This window comes from Ahaetulla prasina, chromosome 5 (assembly GCF_028640845.1).
Source record: "Ahaetulla prasina isolate Xishuangbanna chromosome 5, ASM2864084v1, whole genome shotgun sequence".
NCBI classification, from domain to species: Eukaryota; Metazoa; Chordata; class Lepidosauria; order Squamata; family Colubridae; genus Ahaetulla; species Ahaetulla prasina.
In genome coordinates this window covers 32538917-32558467 of record NC_080543.1, presented here as the reverse complement: position 1 = coordinate 32558467, position 19551 = coordinate 32538917, and the positions used below count along the sequence as shown (strand labels likewise).

Sequence of the window (19551 nt, the reverse complement as noted above, 5' to 3'; positions counted from 1 at the left end):
TGGTCTCCACGATGTAAAAAAGATGTTGAGACTCTAGAAAGAGTGCAGAGAAGAGCAACAAAGATGATTAGGGGACTGGAGGCTAAAACATATGAAGAACGGTTGCAGGAACTGGGTATGTCTAGTTTAATAAAAAGAAGGACTAGGGGAGACATGATAGCTGTGTTCCAATATCTCAGGGGTTGCCACAAAGAAGAGGGAGTCGGGCTGTTCTCCAAAGCACCTGAGGGTAGAACAAGAAGCAATGGGTGGAAACTGATCAAAGAAAGAAGCAACTTAGAACTAAGGAGAAATTTCCTGACAGTTAGAACAATTAATAAGTGGAACGACTTGCCTGCAGAAGTTGTGAATGCTCCAACACTGGAAATTTTTAAGAAAATGTTGGATAACCATCTGACTGAGATGGTGTAGGGTTCCTGCCTAGGCAGGGGGTTGGACTAGAAGGCCTCCAAGGTCCCTTCCAACTCTGTTGTTATGTTATGTTATGTTATGTTATAAATGGACTGTTGGACATTCTTATGATTTTTAAACTTGTCTGGAGCTAAACCATGCCAAGGTCGCTTCAGTTTTGTCCTGAAATTGTAGAAGCGAAATTGGATACACACATTTGGTGTGTTCTAGACAGCAAGACATCATTGTGCTTTGTGGCTCACCCTTCCTGAATCATGAATACCTGTTGGCTTCCACCAAGCTTGAGCTAAACAAACCTTCTTGTGTATCGCCCAGCATTCTCTCTGAAATATATTCACCTTGATATATACCTCCTGAGATTTTGGTTTTCATGGCATTTCAGAAGCAACAGCATCCCCTAGTGTTTTGTTATTTGAGTACACATGCCATTATAGACTTGCGGGTCATAATGTTGACCAAGCAATATCTCAAGGACATGACTTAGAAAACTCTGATTGCAGGAAAAGCTTCCATATTTTTATGTGCAAGGAAATCTGAGAACCAAAAGCTTAGCACTTTTACAGTTGAGGGGGAAATTGTTTACTACTGTCAACACTTCCTTCCTTTGGAGCTTTCCACAGCAATAAGTGTTTTGAAAGTTTTAATTTAAATTAGGTTTACAAGTAGCTAGATAAAGTAGAAAAATGTGGGTTAGACAGCACCACCACCAGATGGATTCGTAACTGGCTGACCAACCGCACTCTACGTATAGTCCTCAATGGAACTACATCCACATGGAGGAAGTATGCAGTTGAGTACCCCAAGGCTCTGTTTTAGGCCCAGTACTCTTCAACATCTTCATCAATGACTTGGACGAGGGGATAGATGGGGAACTCATCAAATTTGCAGATGACACCAAGCTGGCAGGAATAGCCAACACTCCAGAAGATAGGCTCAAGTTACAGAAAGATCTTGACAGACTTGAACATTGGGCGCTATCTAACAAAATGAAATTCAACAGTGAAAAAAGTAAGGTTCTACATTTAGGCAAAAAAACCAAAATGCACCGGTACTGTATATGTGGTACCTTGCTCAATAGTAGTACCTGTGAGAGGGATCTTGGAGTCCTAGTGGATAACCATTTAGATATGAGCCAGCAGTGTGCAGCAGCTGCTAAAAAAGCCAACACAGTTCTGGGCTGCATAAACAGAGGGATAGAATCAAGATCACGTGAAGTGTTAGTGCCACTTTATAATGCCTTGGTAAGGCCACACTTGGAATATTGCATCCAGTTTTGGTCTCCACGATGTAAAAAAGATGTTGAGACTCTAGAAAGAGTGCAGAGAAGAGCAACAAAGATGATTAGGGGACTGGAGGCTAAAACATATGAAGAACGGTTGCAGGAACTGGGTATGTCTAGTTTAATAAAAAGAAGGACTAGGGGAGACATGATAGCTGTGTTCCAATATCTCAGGGGTTGCCACAAAGAAGAGGGAGTCGGGCTGTTCTCCAAAGCACCTGAGGGTAGAACAAGAAGCAATGGGTGGAAACTGATCAAAGAAAGAAGCAACTTAGAACTAAGGAGAAATTTCCTGACAGTTAGAACAATTAATAAGTGGAACGACTTGCCTGCAGAAGTTGTGAATGCTCCAACACTGGAAATTTTTAAGAAAATGTTGGATAACCATCTGACTGAGATGGTGTAGGGTTCCTGCCTAGGCAGGGGGTTGGACTAGAAGGCCTCCAAGGTCCCTTCCAACTCTGTTGTTATGTTATGTTATGTTATAAATGGACTGTTGGACATTCTTATGATTTTTAAACTTGTCTGGAGCTAAACCATGCCAAGGTCGCTTCAGTTTTGTCCTGAAATTGTAGAAGCGAAATTGGATACACACATTTGGTGTGTTCTAGACAGCAAGACATCATTGTGCTTTGTGGCTCACCCTTCCTGAATCATGAATACCTGTTGGCTTCCACCAAGCTTGAGCTAAACAAACCTTCTTGTGTATCGCCCAGCATTCTCTCTGAAATATATTCACCTTGATATATACCTCCTGAGATTTTGGTTTTCATGGCATTTCAGAAGCAACAGCATCCCCTAGTGTTTTGTTATTTGAGTACACATGCCATTATAGACTTGCGGGTCATAATGTTGACCAAGCAATATCTCAAGGACATGACTTAGAAAACTCTGATTGCAGGAAAAGCTTCCATATTTTTATGTGCAAGGAAATCTGAGAACCAAAAGCTTAGCACTTTTACAGTTGAGGGGGAAATTGTTTACTACTGTCAACACTTCCCTTCCTTTGGAGCTTTCCACAGCAATAAGTGTTTTGAAAGTTTTAATTTAAATTAGGTTTACAAGTAGCTAAATAAATAGGGAAATGAGATGCATATGCTGTATGTTAAGTGATCACAGACACACAGCTTGATGGACTGGGATTTGAACTGTAGCCATGTCCCCAAAATTAAATTCAAAAGGCTGCTATTCAGTCTCTGGTTGCAATTTACATCTGGTTGCTTAAGAGCATGACTGAACATCTTATGGTGAGAGTGACCTCTAGCGGGAATATTTAATATTTCTGTCCTTCATTTTAAATCAGAGAGCAAGGAAAAATGACTTGCAAACTAAGGAACATTTATCATCTATAACCCTGAATCTGCTAGCTAGCACCAGCAGGCTTGCTATAGGAGAATGGAATTAGGACAAAGGCATGTGCTCAATGACCATAAAAGAAAGCAGTGACCAGCAGAGTTTAAGGCATAATTTATGTCTGGGAGAACAAGCTATTGAATGTTATTCACACTTGGGAGAATGAAACCTTCACAGCGTAAGAAAATCATTTCCAACTTGTGTTCTGACAGATGTTCTGGTTTTCTAGTAGAGATGTGATATGGGATATATTCGCAACTCATCACCTCCTGTCATGGCTGCAGAGATAATTTGGTTCTGGTATCATTTAATGGCTCTTTTATTTTATTAGTTCTGATAGCAACAATTGCATATTGCTTTAATTCAGACACCGGTAAACATACGACTGTGTTCTGGGGCAGCCATGCTTTCTTTTATCTTAAAACTTCAACCTGCAGTTCCACTAGCACACAAAGGAGCTTGGTCCAGCATTTCCAATAATTTCACATCACTTTTAAAATGGAGGGATTAAAAGCCATAGTTTTTCAATGTCACCTTGCAATGCTTTCCATAAAACCTATTGAAGCAAAATGCCCCTTCAAAGTTCTGACAGGCCTTATCTCAACATTCAGGCTGGATTTAACTATAATACTAAATCCTAATATGGACTATCAGTTTAATGAATTATACTAATTGTGGTTTAAAAAGAGTTTTAGAGTTTACTACAGCTTGTTCAATAAACCATGTTTTCTGTTCTGCAGTCTCAGGCATGAATAAATCTAAACAGAACCCCATCTTCCATGTATTAATCAGGAAGAAAGAAACAAAGATAATAAATATCATTTCTCTCCTCTATTTCTGTCCCATTTTTTTTGGAGAGAAATCAAAGAAATTTACTAGTAAGATAGGAGAATTCTCAACTTCTTCTTTACTTTATGTTTTAAAACGTTCAGCTCCACTACCCACCAGCAGTTTCCATGATAGATTTGGGAAGAATGTTTACCTACATTTTCAGAGGGGAAAAAGGAGGAATAAAATGTTTTAAAACCCTCTCTGACACCATTTACATGTATCCTGCGGTCCCCCAGAAGCTTTTGGGAAAAGGAGGGACCCTAGGAGTCCTGCCCTCCCAGAATATTTCTTCCCGGTTCTGGACTCATTCATAAGGTCCTTCTCTTAAATCCAACAAAGCCCAAATGGGATGAAAAGCGGATTACCTTTAAAGGAAATGCTACATTCACCCTTCAAAGGATGACTTCTTCGTATACACTCTAATGCAGGGGTCTCTAATCTTGGCAACTTTAAGACTTGTGGACTTCAACTCTGGGCGTTGAAGTCCACAAGTCTTAAAGTTGCCAAGGTTAGAGACCCCTGCTCTAATGGATAAAATCCATAGGAGCTTGCAGTATGGGCTTTTCCCAAAGGAGCTGTTTGCTCTGATCTCATTCAGTCAGGCTTACTTTCCTGATGGCATGGGAGCTGGGATAAAATTATTCATTCTTTTTAAGCTGCCTCATCTTAAAGCCAGTCTCTGGACCGGTGTTTGTCAACTTTAGCAACTTTAAGATATGTGGAATTAAATTCCCAGAATTCCTCAGGCTTTTAGTCCAAAAGTGTAAAAGCATCAGTTACCTTGCTTGCTTGCTTTGCAAGACTTAGCAAAGTATAACCAATCAATTGACACAGTCAATTCTGCAGTTCTAGGGGTTTCCAATAGATGTCAGATAGATGTCACCATGTTTGAACAAAAAGAACTTATTGCTTGTATCCAGAGGGGAAATCTCAATGACACCTTGTGTTTTTAAGGACACAGAAACATATCCCAATGAATCAAAGAATGCCCACTACATACAAAGAGACATGCTGAATATGGGAATTTGGTAGGAGGAAAGAGTCCATTTATCATGACTACAGAACTGTGTTAGGTAACTAAAATAAATAAATGGTTCTTGTTCACAAGCAAATTCTTAGCTGAGAGTTATTTTTTTAGTTATAAGGCTGTTTCTTTCCAGCTGTGTGAACTTACTTTTCAAACCAAATCAACAATGTAGAATGTGATTTTGGTTCTACAATCAGATCAAAAAATGTAGCAAGTCCTGAACAGAAACCCCCAACTTTTCCAGCTCCATGGACTGGCAACAGCAGCAGTGGCAGTGATGGTGGGATTCATGTGCACAATCTAATTTCTGTGCATGCACAAATGAAGTTTTGTGTACTTGCCCACCACTTGTGCAGCCTGGTTCCTAATGGGCCACAGACTGGGATCAGTCTGTGGCCCAGAGTTGGGGATCCCTACTATGGGAGTTCATATGTTACATTGTCTATCTATAACTTAACGTTAAATATGTCCAAGGCATTATCTTAATATCCAGCATTAATTTACAACAAATGAAATCAAAGAAAAAGTATAGGTGCAGTTCCAATATTAAATGATAAATTCATCTGCTGAATTGCTTCTACATGTTAGTTCCTATATGCTAATTAAAGGCATGGAGGAAACATTTAGATAATAGACAACTGGTCATAACTTTCTTTTATGCTTTCCAAAATATTTGAAAAATTCTTACCATACTATATCTTAATTCAGTCAACCTGGCTTTGGTTTCAACAAATCTATTCTTTTTCTATAATGAAAATGTTCATTGTTGTTACTTGTGCATCTTTAAAATTGTATATATTCTTGAGATGTGCAGTATTGTTGAGAGTTTACAAATCCCACTCTTTTCCTTGTGTCAATGCAGCATCTCAGAATTTTTAGTAGTAGATAAGCTGTTCTAGGGTGTAGCACATCAAGTGAAGCTTATCATGCATGGAGATAATGAGTAAATGTATGTTCTGCTTTGACAATACATATTCTTAGACCAGGGTTATCAAACTGGTGTCCTGCAGGCCAAATGCATCCCATGGCCACGCACACAACAGCTCCGCGAAGGGAAAAAATGTCATGATAGGTAACGTGATGGCAACGTGAGAAGGTGAGTTTGACACCCTTGTCCTAGACCAGGGGTCTGCAAATTTGGCGCTTTTAAGACTTGTGGATTTCAATTCCCAGAGTTCCTCAGCCAGCTTTGAAGTCCACAAGTCTTAGAAGAGCCAAGTTTGCAGACCTCTGCCCTAGACCAATGTGATCCGGGAAACCCATTGAAAAAACAATGGACTATGGGATGAAAAAAAGCAATCAAATTTCAGCTTCGGTAAGAGTTTTTTTTAATGACAATCATTTGTTTGGGGTTGCTTATATTAAACTGAAAAAGAAATTCATTCAGTGAGATTTGCCACAACTCCACAGAGAAAGCAATTACCTTGACATACAAGTAGTCCTCATTTAACAACGACTTGTTCAGCAATTATTCAAAGTTATGACAGTGTTGAACAAGAGATACTTACAACTAGTCCTCAAAGTTCCAGACATTCCAGCATCCCCGGAGTCATGTGATTACAATCTGGGTGTTTAGCAACTGGCTTTCATTTACAATGGTTGCAGTTGCCAGTCATGTGATCACCTTAAAAAAAAATCAACGGGCAAGCCAGCAGACAAAGGTCACAGATCACTCTGGGAGCTCACATTTTCTCTTGCCTGGCAGCTGCGACCCCTGGCCCTGCTCACGCTGCACTGGCTACCCATACACCCCACAAGGCAGCAGCCACTTACCTGCTTCCCAGCCTGCTTGCAAATCCCTGGGACTTTCTTAATAACCTGAAACCCTCACTTTAAGGACAGCAGTGGGGAATGTCAGGATTACCATCTTTAAACAAAGCGGTCACATTATGTCACTTTGCTACCATATGACTTGATGATGGCCATTCCAGTCCCAATTACAACTGTTATAACAGACAATCTGTATAAGCTATGGAGTAGTAGCATAGGTAAAATATATAGGCTCTCTTTTTCTGTCTGCCTGTCTCTCTCTCACACACACAGAGAGAGAGAGAGAATAATTGGCAACCTGACCAATTGTCCAACTCATTCTTAAAGAATATTTGGTACTTTTCAGGATTCTGGTTTATTCTCTGTCTCTTCAGAGACTGGGTATAGAAAGAATTGCTGGAAACTGCAGGTAAATACATCTCAGATGAACATGCAGAGAAATTTCCTAACAGAAAGTGATGCTTGTCAGTGGAATAGACAGCCTCAGGAAATGAACTCAGCTTCACCTGAGACATTTAAATCACCGTGTTATTGCATTCTGCATTTAGGTTCTATGCAGAACAAGGAATCATTTGCCACTCAGAATTTTACGACTATGCCAATTTGTGAGTTCAAAGAAAACAGGATTAAGCAACTATTTAGGTAGAACTTATCCTGTCTGGGTTGATTCCACCTGCATGTATGCCAAAGGATGTGTGATGCACATATGCACAAAGACTTTTTCACATCTATCCATAAACTCCTAAATGTGGGTTGATTTAAACCTTTGAAAAACCTTTGATAGTGACTGGCTGAGGTTGAAGATCTTTTTTAAATATAGTTCCAGGTCACAGATTAGATATACTATCTGGCCTATCAAGGCTCCTTTTACCTTGGAGAGACTGGGAACAAGAGGTCTTATCTACATTATTTCGTCTTTGATTTGCTTCCCTTTCCAAGGGAACAGAAATGCAAGGAGAGAATGCTGTTGTGCCAGCAAGGAACGCCTTCATGTTTTTCAAAAACCAGATTTAAGTGGTGCTAAATTTGGGGCTTCCAAGTGGTGATGTCCTACACTAGTGTTCAATAGAATTACCTTAAATGAACCACTGCTCTCTTTACCTTACAGCTTTTTCTTCCTATGGTTGGGATTGCTGTGTGTTATCATCAGCAACAGGTGGCTCAGTGGCTAAGACGCTGACCTTGTCGATCGAAAGGTCGGCAGTTCAGCGGTTTGAATACCTAGTGCCAAGTAATGGAGTTTCTGCCAACCTAGCAGTTCGAAAGCACATAAAAAATGCAAGTAGAAAAATAGGGACCACCTTTGGTGGGAAGGTAACAGCGTTCCGTGCGCCTTTGGGTGTTTAGTCATTCCAACCACATGACCACAGAGACGTCTTCGGACAGTGCTGGCTCTTCGGCTTTGAAATGGAGATGAGCACGGTCCCTAGAGTCGGGAACAACTAGTACATATGTGTGAGGGGAACCTTTACCTTAAAATTAGAAGTGGAGAATCAATTATCTCATCTGCAGGGACTGTAAAGAGATCAAGGGGAAAACCTTTCTCTTTCAATAACTCTGTTGAAAATCGGTGTCCACATTGTGATATTAAGCAAAAAAAAAAAACCCCAAACAATTGTGTTCTGAAAATATGGTGAAAACTTAGGAAAATGGATGGCATTTACCCAGATTCCTTATGGAAAACATATTCTACACAAATATTTCTACTCCCTGATTTTTTTTTAACAGATCATACTGTTTTAATTCCAATTACGTACTGGGAAATTCGTATGCTCTTCAGAGTTGGCACACTGGAGTGAAAATAAAGTAAATTGAAAGCTCCATGAGGTTGGTAGACTGTGATTGCCAACAAATTGTGCTTACCCAATCACAGTGCTGAAAGTATTATTTAAATTTAACAGTGGGGACATTTATTCTACCTGTTCAGAGGTTCAATTCTGCTTTATAAAAGTTCTAGGTTTTGGACCCTTTCTATTATATTCCGGTTTGCATTCAGTTTGCATTTCCTGGACAGTGGTCCCTCAGCTGTTCTTTAATGCAATTAGCAATAAGGGGCTAATTGTACATAAACATTACTTCAGTCCATTTCTTAGTTGTATATAAGCATTGCTTCAGCCCATTTTTAATCACAATTAAGTCCAAATTTAAGCTCTCAGGAAACAACAGCTAAATAGTCTCTTTTTAATGCAACTTGTATTTCCCCTTTTCTAACCCCAATTTTTTTTAAAAAAATAAATAAATCCACCACCACCCCCATCTTTTTTATGTTGTTTTTACTATACAACTTCAAATCTGGTATTTACATAACTAAGGAATACACAGATTGCAAGTGGTTCTTTTGTGTAAAGATAAATGCATATATGTCCATACAAAAGATATGAAGACACTATGGGAAAACACCCCCCTCCCCGCCACCTGATTTCCATCTTGTTTGTAATAGCTTATAGCACTGGGTACAAAATTCAACTTCCTGACAATGGTGTGTAGGTGTGCTGCATTTGAAAAAAACAGCAATATGATTATAGCTATTCAGTGCTCTAAATATCTGCTCATCTTTTTGGTGGCTTTCTATTTCTACTTGTCCTTGTGGCTGACAACAATTTTTTGGCAGCTTCCGGCAGAGTTTCTTACCCATAGTTTCCAATCTGATTGTTAATCAAAGATGGTCTAGCTGGAAGTTGGGACTTTGTGTTGCACAAAGTATGCATTTTAAAAACGATGTAGAATTATTAGAATCATGATATGTGGCCCATACAGGGCTCACATGGAGTGGGATAAAGATACAAAGTGACAAGGATCATGTAACATAGGGTTGGGAGGGTTGAGGATTTTTGTTTCGTTTGTGGTTCTTTAAAAAAAAATTCCTTAACTATTTTAGTACTTAATTACAGTGTTCTTGTTTCCCTCTCAGAATAATGGGAAGCCGCAGTGTCCATTTTCAGCAACTGTGGTCAGAGAAAGGTCTTGCAAACAAAGGCTGATATGATCCTTGTACCTTAAGCATTCTCATGTATGTGTGTGTGTGTGTGTGTGTGTGTGTGTGTGTATAGGTCTTTGGTTGTTCGGGTTTTCTCCTGTGTAAAATTGGAAGTGTCTTGGCGACGTTTCGACGAAGTCTCATTTGTCATCTTCAGGCTTCAGCTTCGTGCTTCTGGGAGCTCCCAGAAGCTGAAGCCTGAAGATGACGAATGGGATTTCGTCAAAACGTCGCCAAGACACTTCAAATTTTACACGGAGAAAACCCAAATATATATATTTGTTTTCTGAGGTTTTCGGTGTTTGTATGTAGGTCTTTGGTTATTCGGGTTTTCTCCCGTGTTAAAAGGAAGAAACAGCAGCGATCATATATTTCTCCTACAAATAGGAAGCTGTAAGCACCTAGCCTGAAGATGACGAATGAGACTTCGTCGAAACGTCGCCAAGACACTTCCAATTTTACGCGGGAGAAAACCCAAATATATATATATTTGTTTTCTGAGGTTTTCGCGGGTGTTTGTATGTAGGTCTTTGGTTATTCGGGTTTTCTCCCGTGTTAAAAGGAAGAAACAGCAGCGATCATATATTTCTCCTACAAATAGGAAGCTGTAAGCACCTAGCCTGATGATGACGAATGGGATTTCGTCAAAACGTCGCCAAGACACTTCAAATTTTACACGGGAGAAAACCCGAATAACCAAAGACATATATATATATATGTATATATATAACATAGAAAGCAAATAAATAACCGAATTCAGAGACAACCATTTCCTCTTTTATATGAATAAGTTTTATTGTTTTTTAGACAATTAGAAAGAAGAAAGAAAGAGGAGAGTGAACAGTAGAACCAGGGAAGAGCTTTCTGAGCACTAGTTGTAGGCTGCTGTAAGCAGCATCTCTTGAAAACGCCTCTTGTGTTTCCCGTTGTTAGAAAAGCAGAGAGGGAGAAACCGTGTTTATGTATTTTTTTTTCTTTTTGCACTACCTTAAAAAAAAAAGGCATTCTTCTTTATTCTAAGCTATCCCCACTCCAGCAATGCCATCACACAACTTCCAAATAATTAAAAGGAGAAACCGGCAGTGAGTAGGGGAGGATAGATACTGCTCCCTAGGAAACATGTATAAATACAGCAGCCATCTGTCTTCCTGGTGTGCTCTGAAACTGATGGAGCAAGTCCATTAGCAGGGGGTGGGGTGGGGGGAAAAGGAAAGTAAATGGGAAGGAGAGGTGTTTTTAAAAAAAACAAGCAAAAAAGGCACAGCTAAGCTTTAAACCTAATTTAACCTAGAGGGCTCTCTTGACGATGGCATCATGGCATCGTATAGATGGTTTATATATGGCCTATGCAGAGAGCTCTCCTCATGGTCTTAACACCCCTTTGGAAAGGGGGAAAAAATGAAATTAGAGTGAAGCAGAATGGAAGGTGAAAGAGCAGTTGAGATTCTCTAGGAACCTTGTTTCCAGTGCAGTTTGGAACGTGGAAGGGAGCCAGTGGAAGAAGGCTTTGATCAGAAGGATATATTTTGTCAGTGCAGAGAAGGAAATCCTGTTAGGAACTTCCAAAGGAAGTTTGTTTAAGACCAGTGTGTCAGTGATCAATGAGGCAGGTGCGGACAGCAGCACTCAGTGACGCGTCCCTGGCTGTGCCTCCTCGAGGTATTCAGAAATGTATTCCCTTCCCACCCGATCCCAAGCTCCGTATGAAGCATGGAAGACTCTCACTTGTCTTTCTTTCTTTCTTTCCGAATTCTCCGTTGTTGTTATTCAATTAAGGCTAATGAAATTATAAATCTCACCATGGGCTACTATTTAGAGCAGACCACGCTTCAAGAAAAGAGAAAGGAGGGGCAATGTAGCCACAATCCATCTTTCTGCTGCTCTTAGATTTCTTGCTTTATTCCTCCCTCTATTCCTTCCTTCCTTCCTTCCTTCCTTCCTTCCTTCCTTCCTTCCTTCCTTCCTTCCTTCCTTCCTTCCTTCCCTAATATAATAAGTCCAAAATATCCTGTAAAGGAAGGGCTAAAATGAATGCTTTGAATGTATGAATGGTCAAACTATCAACCTGACCATGCAGGCCAGCCCCACACAGCCATTTATGGGGACATGCCATGCAGATGCCAAAAGCTTTGGAAATCTAGCTCTTTTGAGAAATGCCAGCCACACACCCTAGAAAATACACAGCCAGTTCGGTTAAGCAACGGAGGCTTTAGCTTTCAACCCCACACCATGCCCTCCCCAAATCCCTCCTTTCAACAACAGCCAAACAACAGCAACGACAGCAGCAGCAGGCCAATCAGATGCCAAGCAGCCCTTCAGGGAACAAGGCCAAAACGACCAGAGTTGCCATGGAAGTGGCAAGGGATGTGAGAAGCATCCAGAAAACTAGCGCAAGGGGAAGAAAAATCCAATTTGGAGAATGGCAGGAAGCAGGAGAAGGGAGGAAGATAGAAATAAAGAACTCCTGAAAAAGAATTAAATAAAATATAACTCTCAAGTCAATTGCCCTCCCTCCCACTTCTTTTGCCTCAGCTTATTTTTTTTTCCCTCTGCTTTTTTACTCTGAGATCAGTAGTCACAGACAGAACATCACCAATTCCCCCTCAACATCATCTGTTTTGAGCCAAGCAGCAACGGGCTAACCCCAAGGCAGCTGAGCTGATCTACTGACCTCTGGACTTTATAAATTCCATAATAGAAATTTTGTATAGCAGATCTTAGAAAGCAAGTATGGTCTCCTTCCCCTGATGCCTTATATGGCCTCCTTTTGACCTTGGCACATACAGCCATAGCTGAGGAGCCCCTGAGATCATGAGGGTGGGGTAATAAAGGAGGGATCATCACATCAGTTGGGTTCAGTTGACTGGGGTAAGGGAAGAACACAGATCTTCCCCTCCATCTCAGGGAGGAAGAGGAGAGTCTCTTATTGGGCCCATCTTCACTCCCGCTTACAGTAACAAATTTGCAGAACCACAACCGTTTTTTTACACCAAAGAGCCTGCTCGGCTCTGTGCTGGTACCATTACAGGCACCGCACCTATCCTCTCCAGCGTCGCTTGGCTTACAGCATAGGACCATGTGTGTTGGGGCCGTGGCTTCCGACTCACAGATCCATTACTCCTGGCCATCTCCTGTGGAGATGGAGCTGTATTGGTTGTCACTACCAATGTCTTGGGTGGAGGGGGTGCTGGGTGACCTCCATTAGCATATATAGAACGGGCATTGGTGCTTCCAGAACGAGAGAAGGCCTGTCGTGCATCATTGTTGAGGTGAGTGAAGGAGTCTGTAGCATGGTTTGCTTTGGGGTCATTCCAATATCGGCTGTTGTAGGTATTGGAGGAGGTGAGAGTGTCATTTTCAGATGAGGAAGCATCACCGTGGAAGGCTTTTGTAGATGAAGAACATTTGGGTGGCAAATCATCCTCCCTAAGGAAAAGAAAGATATAACTACAATCCCTTCACGCCGTTTCCTCAATATCCACTCATTTCCAAGACAAACAGGAATACTTCCTCGCTTATTGACAAGCACACATGAAATAATTAACAATGAGCAGCAAAACAAAAAACAAAAAACCACCAAACGAACACCCAATCATTTCACTTTTTTGATACCAACATCTTAATTCTTGCTCAAATGTGCAAGCATGGACACCACAACTTTAACTTTTACATTCTAATTGTTTGTGCCAATATCCTGGTTTCATTCTGTCAAAGCCAATATGCAGTGACAATGGACAAAAAGGCAGAAATTAGTCATGGTTATTTCTTATGCTACTGCCATTAATTAGCATTAAAAGGTATTGTTTTCTCTTGAAGAATATATTGCTTGTTTTGACTGCCACGACTAATTAACAAACTATACTTCTCTTACCAGGAATATTGCACGTAACCCTCTTGCTAATGTGTCAGAAAAGATGATGGATGAGACTTGCACTGCACTTATGCCTACTCCATTAATAACTGGCACGGCATAGCCATACCATTACTAGTATTATAAGAATTAGGAATGAGAATCTTGTATGCTAACATCTAATTTGGATTCATTACACTCAAATGAGAAGTTACTGTAATGTCTTTCTCTTGAAACCTGGAGACATCTTGCTTGGAAGAAAGGGAAGAAATTTGGAAAGGCAGACAAAGTAATTTCCAAGGCCAAACCTTATCTCATTGGGAATCTCCTCCTCCTCTTCCTCCTTGTGTTTGTTTTTCCAATAAAAGAGTATAACAGCCACCAAGACAATGCAGGCAATAAGCACAACTGCCCCTGCTGCAGCAGCTCCGGCAATCAGACCAATATTCCGAGGATTAGCTGTGTGGGACATGGAACACATGCAAAATCTGAGTAGAAAGAACACATGAGCATGTTCAAAGAACCACAGCAGGCATCAGGAAAGACCAGCTGTATTCCTAAAAGTAACCAAAAAATCACTTACAAAAAAGAATCCATCAGTGAAAAGTTCAGTGTAAGAAATCTGGTGCAGAATGAGTATGTGCTGGATGTTGTCTTACATATTCTTGTAACTTGTGATATAACACTAGAGGTTATTAACATCTTCCCAACCTTTTGTCACACTAGAAATGTTTCCATATGCACATTTTGGAGTGGTTTCTGGCATTCATCCAAACAAAACAGCTTTTAGCGAAGTGAAATTATTCCATGCAATCTGCACATAGCCAAAACAGCTTTAAACCCACTATGAATGTCTGAAGTCCTGGGAGAAGGTGATAGGGCAAATTAATAATTATACAGAGAATCTAATGTAGGATTGCTGTGTCTGTGTGATTTTTATTTATTGCTCTTTTTCTAGAAAAGCAAACAACTTCCCAAACTTTCCAACTTTCTTCTTAAAGTGATGGAGCTCTGTCTATCCGCTGAGACAGCCTTAACTACTTTGTGTTCAACTAAGCGACTGAATGACTGAATTTTGGGGTGTCTCTATGTATTCAACTGTATTTGAATTCAGCCATGGTAATCAGCATCCTGTCTGCTGCCAATATAGAATGGAGACAAAGTGGTATATGAACATTTTCACACCAAGGCCCTCCTTGGTCTCTATTTCTATCACCCTTCTTGTTCTAACAAGTCAGATGCAATGATGCACAGTGTGAATGAGGCTGCCATAACTTTAATAGTTATTCAGTGATTACTGACAGACGTCTCTCCTTTAGTAGTGATGCATTCAACAGGGATGAAAGAATCTTTCCTCTGCTGGAAACAGCCATAACTATTGACTGTGACAATGCAAGTATTTTATTTTGTTTCCTAGAACAAAATGTGTCAGTTTCTTTAAAACATGACAGGAAAAAAAGCATTTGATTTTGAAACAATGAAATATGTAAGGAGATAAAACAGATATAGTTTTACTAAACTAAAATTTCCCCGAGTGCTTTTATCTTCCCCAAGGCCTTCCGATGTGGACTGGAGCCAAAATACAGAAACGAGAATTTACACTTTTCTATCGTGCTGCAGTTACAAATCGACATCCCAATAATATTGCCTTGGTGGTACAGTTATTATGTTTCTCTTTCTAAAATAACAGCTCTAAGATGCAATTTAGACTTGAGATGTGTGCAGAAAATAGACCTTCCTTGAAAAACTAAATCACTTACAGCTATTTGTAGGGGGGAAAAAAATTGTACAAGAAAATTCAATTATCATTCAGCCACATAATAGTTCATTTGTTCTAAATGTCTGGTGTAGTGAGAGAAAGCCTTTCTCTAATGCTGACCTTCCTGTAAGAAAGGTCAGAGATGATCAGAACCGACAAAATTAGGGATGTTAAAGAAATTTCCCACAGAATTTCTGTGAATTGGTAGAATCTACCAAAATAGGCTTTGCCTATATAGGCAGCAGCAGCAGATAGCAGAGTCCAGTAGCATGATTCATTTAGGGCAAAAAAAGGAAAAACAATATAACAGTTATAACAATAACCCCAAACAAGAACTTATATTTGGGAAGACTATGCAAAAGTGTGCATAAATATTTTTTAAAATGAACATAATTCATATTAAAAATCATACTGCAGAAATTAAGTTTATATATATATATATATAGTTTACATTTATATCCCGCCCTTCTCCGAAGACTCAGGGCAGCTTACAGTGTATAAGGCAATAGTCTCATTCTATTTGTATATTTTTTACAAAGTCAACTTATTGCCCCCCCCAACAATCTGGGTCCTCATTTTACCTACCTTATAAAGGATGGAAGGCTGAGTCAACCTTGGGCCGGGCTTGAACCTGCAGTAATTGCAGGCTACTGTGTTCTAATAACAGGCTTCTTAACAGCCTGAGCTATTCCGGCCCTATTGAGATATCTATCTATCTATCTATCTATCTATCTATCTATCTATCTATCTATCTATCTATCTCCCTCCCTCTCTCTCTCTCTCTCTCTCTCTCTTTCTCTCTCTCTCTCAAAAAGATACATATTAAGAGAAAGTTGATTTAGATATGTTACCATCGATGTGAGATATTAGTGATTTTATACAATGCCTAGGAAATCTGTAGAATTCCAAAAATGGGAAAATGGGAAATACTTAATATTTCACACATTTCCTAGCCAAAAAGCAAACCAGCAAAGTATAAGATACTGCTGCTAAAATGCCATTCTAGCCGTCCTTGTTGCGACAAGTAGGTCAATACTGGTGGGTTTCAAAAAATTTTTACTACTGGTTCTGTGGGTATGGCATGGCTTGGTGGGCATGGCTTGGTGGCATGGCAGAGGAAGGATACTGTAAAATCTCCATTCCCATCCCACTCCAGGGGAAGGTTACTGCAAAATCGCCATTTCCTCCTGATCAGCTGGGACTCGGAAGGCAGAGAATGGATGGGGGTAGGGCCAGTCAGAAGTGGTATTTACGGGTTCTCTGAACTACTCAAAATTTCCACTACCGGTTCCTGATGAAACCCACCTCTGTCTTTTTTGCTTGTTTTTTTACAGTAAGAAAATCCTTTTTTTTTTTTTTTTTTCATATATGTCTTCTCAATAAAGGGTTAGATTTAAGGTTAACCCTAATCCTAAATCTTTTCGTGACTCTAGTTTCATACTTTGCCTGAATAGTTCCTGTCCTTCTGCATAATGTCTAGATCAGGGGTGTCAAACTCAAGGCCCGCGGGCTGAATCAGCGCATTGGGTGCTTAGATTTGACAGGCGGGGCCGCCCTGGAAACCACAAAGGATCGGCCCATGATGCCTCTGTCAGCAAAAACGGAGCTTCGGAGGGCCACCTGTGGCCCTCCGGAGCTCAATTTTTGCTGGCAGAGGGTTGCAGGAAGCTATTGCACTGAAAACGAAGCTCAGGAGCCCATTTTCACTGGCACAGCACTCAGGCCACCACAGGCGCCCCTGACATGAGTGATATTGAGCTGGCCACACCCACCCTGACCACGCCCACCCCGGCTCCCCACGGTCAAACACAACCCTGATGCTGCCCTCAGTGAAAGCATATTAAAATAACAGAAATTTTATACTTTGCCTAAAATCATTGTGCATTTTATAGATTTTCTAGGCATTCTATACAATGCCAGCTTTTCACACATTGCTGGTAACATACTGTATATAAGGTTTGATGGTTTTTCTAATATAAAAAAGCAATGGAAAGGATTATTACCTGAAATATTGCAACAGCAATATAGACAAGAGTTATAAAGCTGCACAGATTCCAATATAAGACAACAAGTTCTAAATATTTTTAAAATGAACATAATTCATATTAAAAATCATACTGCAGAAATTAAGTTTATATATATATATATTTGTTTACATTTATATCCCGCCCTTCTCCGAAGACTCAGGGCAGCTTACAGTGTATAAGGCAATAGTCTCATTCTATTTGTATATTTTTTACAAAGTCAACTTATTGCCCCCCCCAACAATCTGGGTCCTCATTTTACCTACCTTATAAAGGATGGAAGGCTGAGTCAACCTTGGGCCGGGCTTGAACCTGCAGTAATTGCAGGCTACTGTGGTCTAATAACAGGCTTCTTAACCGCCTGAGCTATTCCGCCCTATTGAGATATCTATCTATCTATCTATCTATCTATCTATCTATCTATCTATCTATCTATCTATCTATCTCCTCTCTCTCTCTCTCTCTCTCTCTCTCTCTCTCTCAAAAAGATACATATTAAGAGAAAGTTGATTTAGATATGTTACCATCGATGTGAGATATTAGTGATTTTATACAATGCCTAGGAAATCTGTAGAATTCCAAAAATGGGAAAATGGGAAATACTTAATATTTCACACATTTCCTAGCCAAAAAGCAAACCAGCAAAGTATAAGATACTGCTGCTAAAATGCCATTCTAGCCGTCCTTGTTGCGACAAGTAGGTCAATACTGGTGGGTTTCAAAAAATTTTTACTACTGGTTCTGTGGGTATGGCATGGCTTGGTGGGCATGGCTTGGTGGCATGGCAGAGGAAGGATACTGTAAAATCTCCATTCCCATCCCACTCCAGGGGAAGGTTACTGCAAAATCGCCATTTCCTCCTGATCAGCTGGGACTCGGAAGGCAGAGAATGGATGGGGGTAGGGCCAGTCAGAAGTGGTATTTACGGGTTCTCTGAACTACTCAAAATTTCCACTACCGGTTCCTGATGAAACCCACCTCTGTCTTTTTTGCTTGTTTTTTTACAGTAAGAAAATCCTTTTTTTTTTTTTATTTTCATATATGTCTTCTCAATAAAGGGTTAGATTTAAGGTTAACCCTAATCCTAAATCTTTTCGTGACTCTAGTTTCATATTTTGCCTGAATAGTTCCTGTCCTTCTGCATAATGTCTAGATCAGGGGTGTCAAACTCAAGGCCCGCGGGCTGAATCAGCGCATTGGGTGCTTAGATTTGACAGGCGGGGCCGCCCTGGAAACCACAAAGGATCGGCCCATGATGCCTCTGTCAGCAAAAACGGAGCTTCGGGGGGCCACCTGTGGCCTCGAGCTCAATTTTGCTGGCGGAGGGTTGCAGGAAGCTATTGCACTGAAAACGAAGCTCAGGAGCCCATTTTCACTGGCACAGCACTCAGGCCACCACAGGCGCCCCTGACATGAGTGATATTGAGCTGGCCACACCCACCCTGACCACGCCCACCCCGGCTCCCCACGGTCAAACACAACCCTGATGCTGCCCTCAGTGAAAGCATATTAAAATAACAGAAATTTCATACTTTGCCTAAAATCATTGTGCATTTTATAGATTTTCTAGGCATTCTATACAATGCCAGCTTTTCACACATTGCTGGTAACATACTGTATATAAGGTTTGATGGTTTTTCTAATATAAAAAAGCAATGGAAAGGATTATTACCTGAAATATTGCAACAGCAATATAGACAAGAGTTATAAAGCTGCACAGATTCCAATATAAGACAACAAGTTCTAAATACTAAATCTAACTCACGTGTAATCACTTGAACTTCAAGAGAACAGGTGCTGCTTCCAATGACGTTGGATGCCATACATTGGTAACGTCCTGATGACAAAGAGCTAATATTGCGCAGAAGAAGAGTACCCTGAACTAGATCTAGACAAGAAAGACCAAAAACAAAATAAGTAAAATCTTATAAATTAAAGTGCAATTTATATAAGGGAGAAGAACCATTTTACCAGAATTTTGAAAATGCAAATCCAACAAAACCTAAGTTGTAATGTAAGGCTCTTAAAAGACAGATTACAAAATAACCTTCAGATGAAAGCATCTTCTACAAATGAGACTAGAGTTTAAGAAGCTTATAGTGGTCATTTTCTTCTGAAAGATTGTTATTATAATTTGAAAACCTAAGTCCTAAGGAATACAGTAAGAAAACTAAAAAAAAAAAAAAGCTATCACCAATCTATCACTTTAAGAAGGAAACTGAGGACAGTGTTTGAATGAATCAGATTTTCTTCTTCTTTGTTTTGTCTTG

At 40.1% G+C, this 19551-nt stretch overlaps 1 protein-coding gene across 2 annotated transcripts in view; it reads right to left on the bottom strand.

The window, feature by feature from the left end:
* Nucleotides 1-10423: 10423 nt before the first annotated feature.
* IGSF11 (immunoglobulin superfamily member 11) overlaps nucleotides 10424-19551 on the bottom strand; it is a 217550-nt gene continuing 208422 nt past the window's right edge. For both annotated transcript variants that reach the window (XM_058185680.1, XM_058185681.1), the window contains exons 5-7: nucleotides 19047-19169; nucleotides 13807-13957; nucleotides 10424-13074 (exon numbers count right to left, since the gene is read on the bottom strand). In XM_058185680.1, coding sequence (XP_058041663.1) covers nucleotides 12633-13074; nucleotides 13807-13957; nucleotides 19047-19169 — 716 coding nt within the window. In that variant the 3' untranslated portion in view covers nucleotides 10424-12632. The remainder of the gene's footprint in view (nucleotides 13075-13806; nucleotides 13958-19046; nucleotides 19170-19551) is intronic.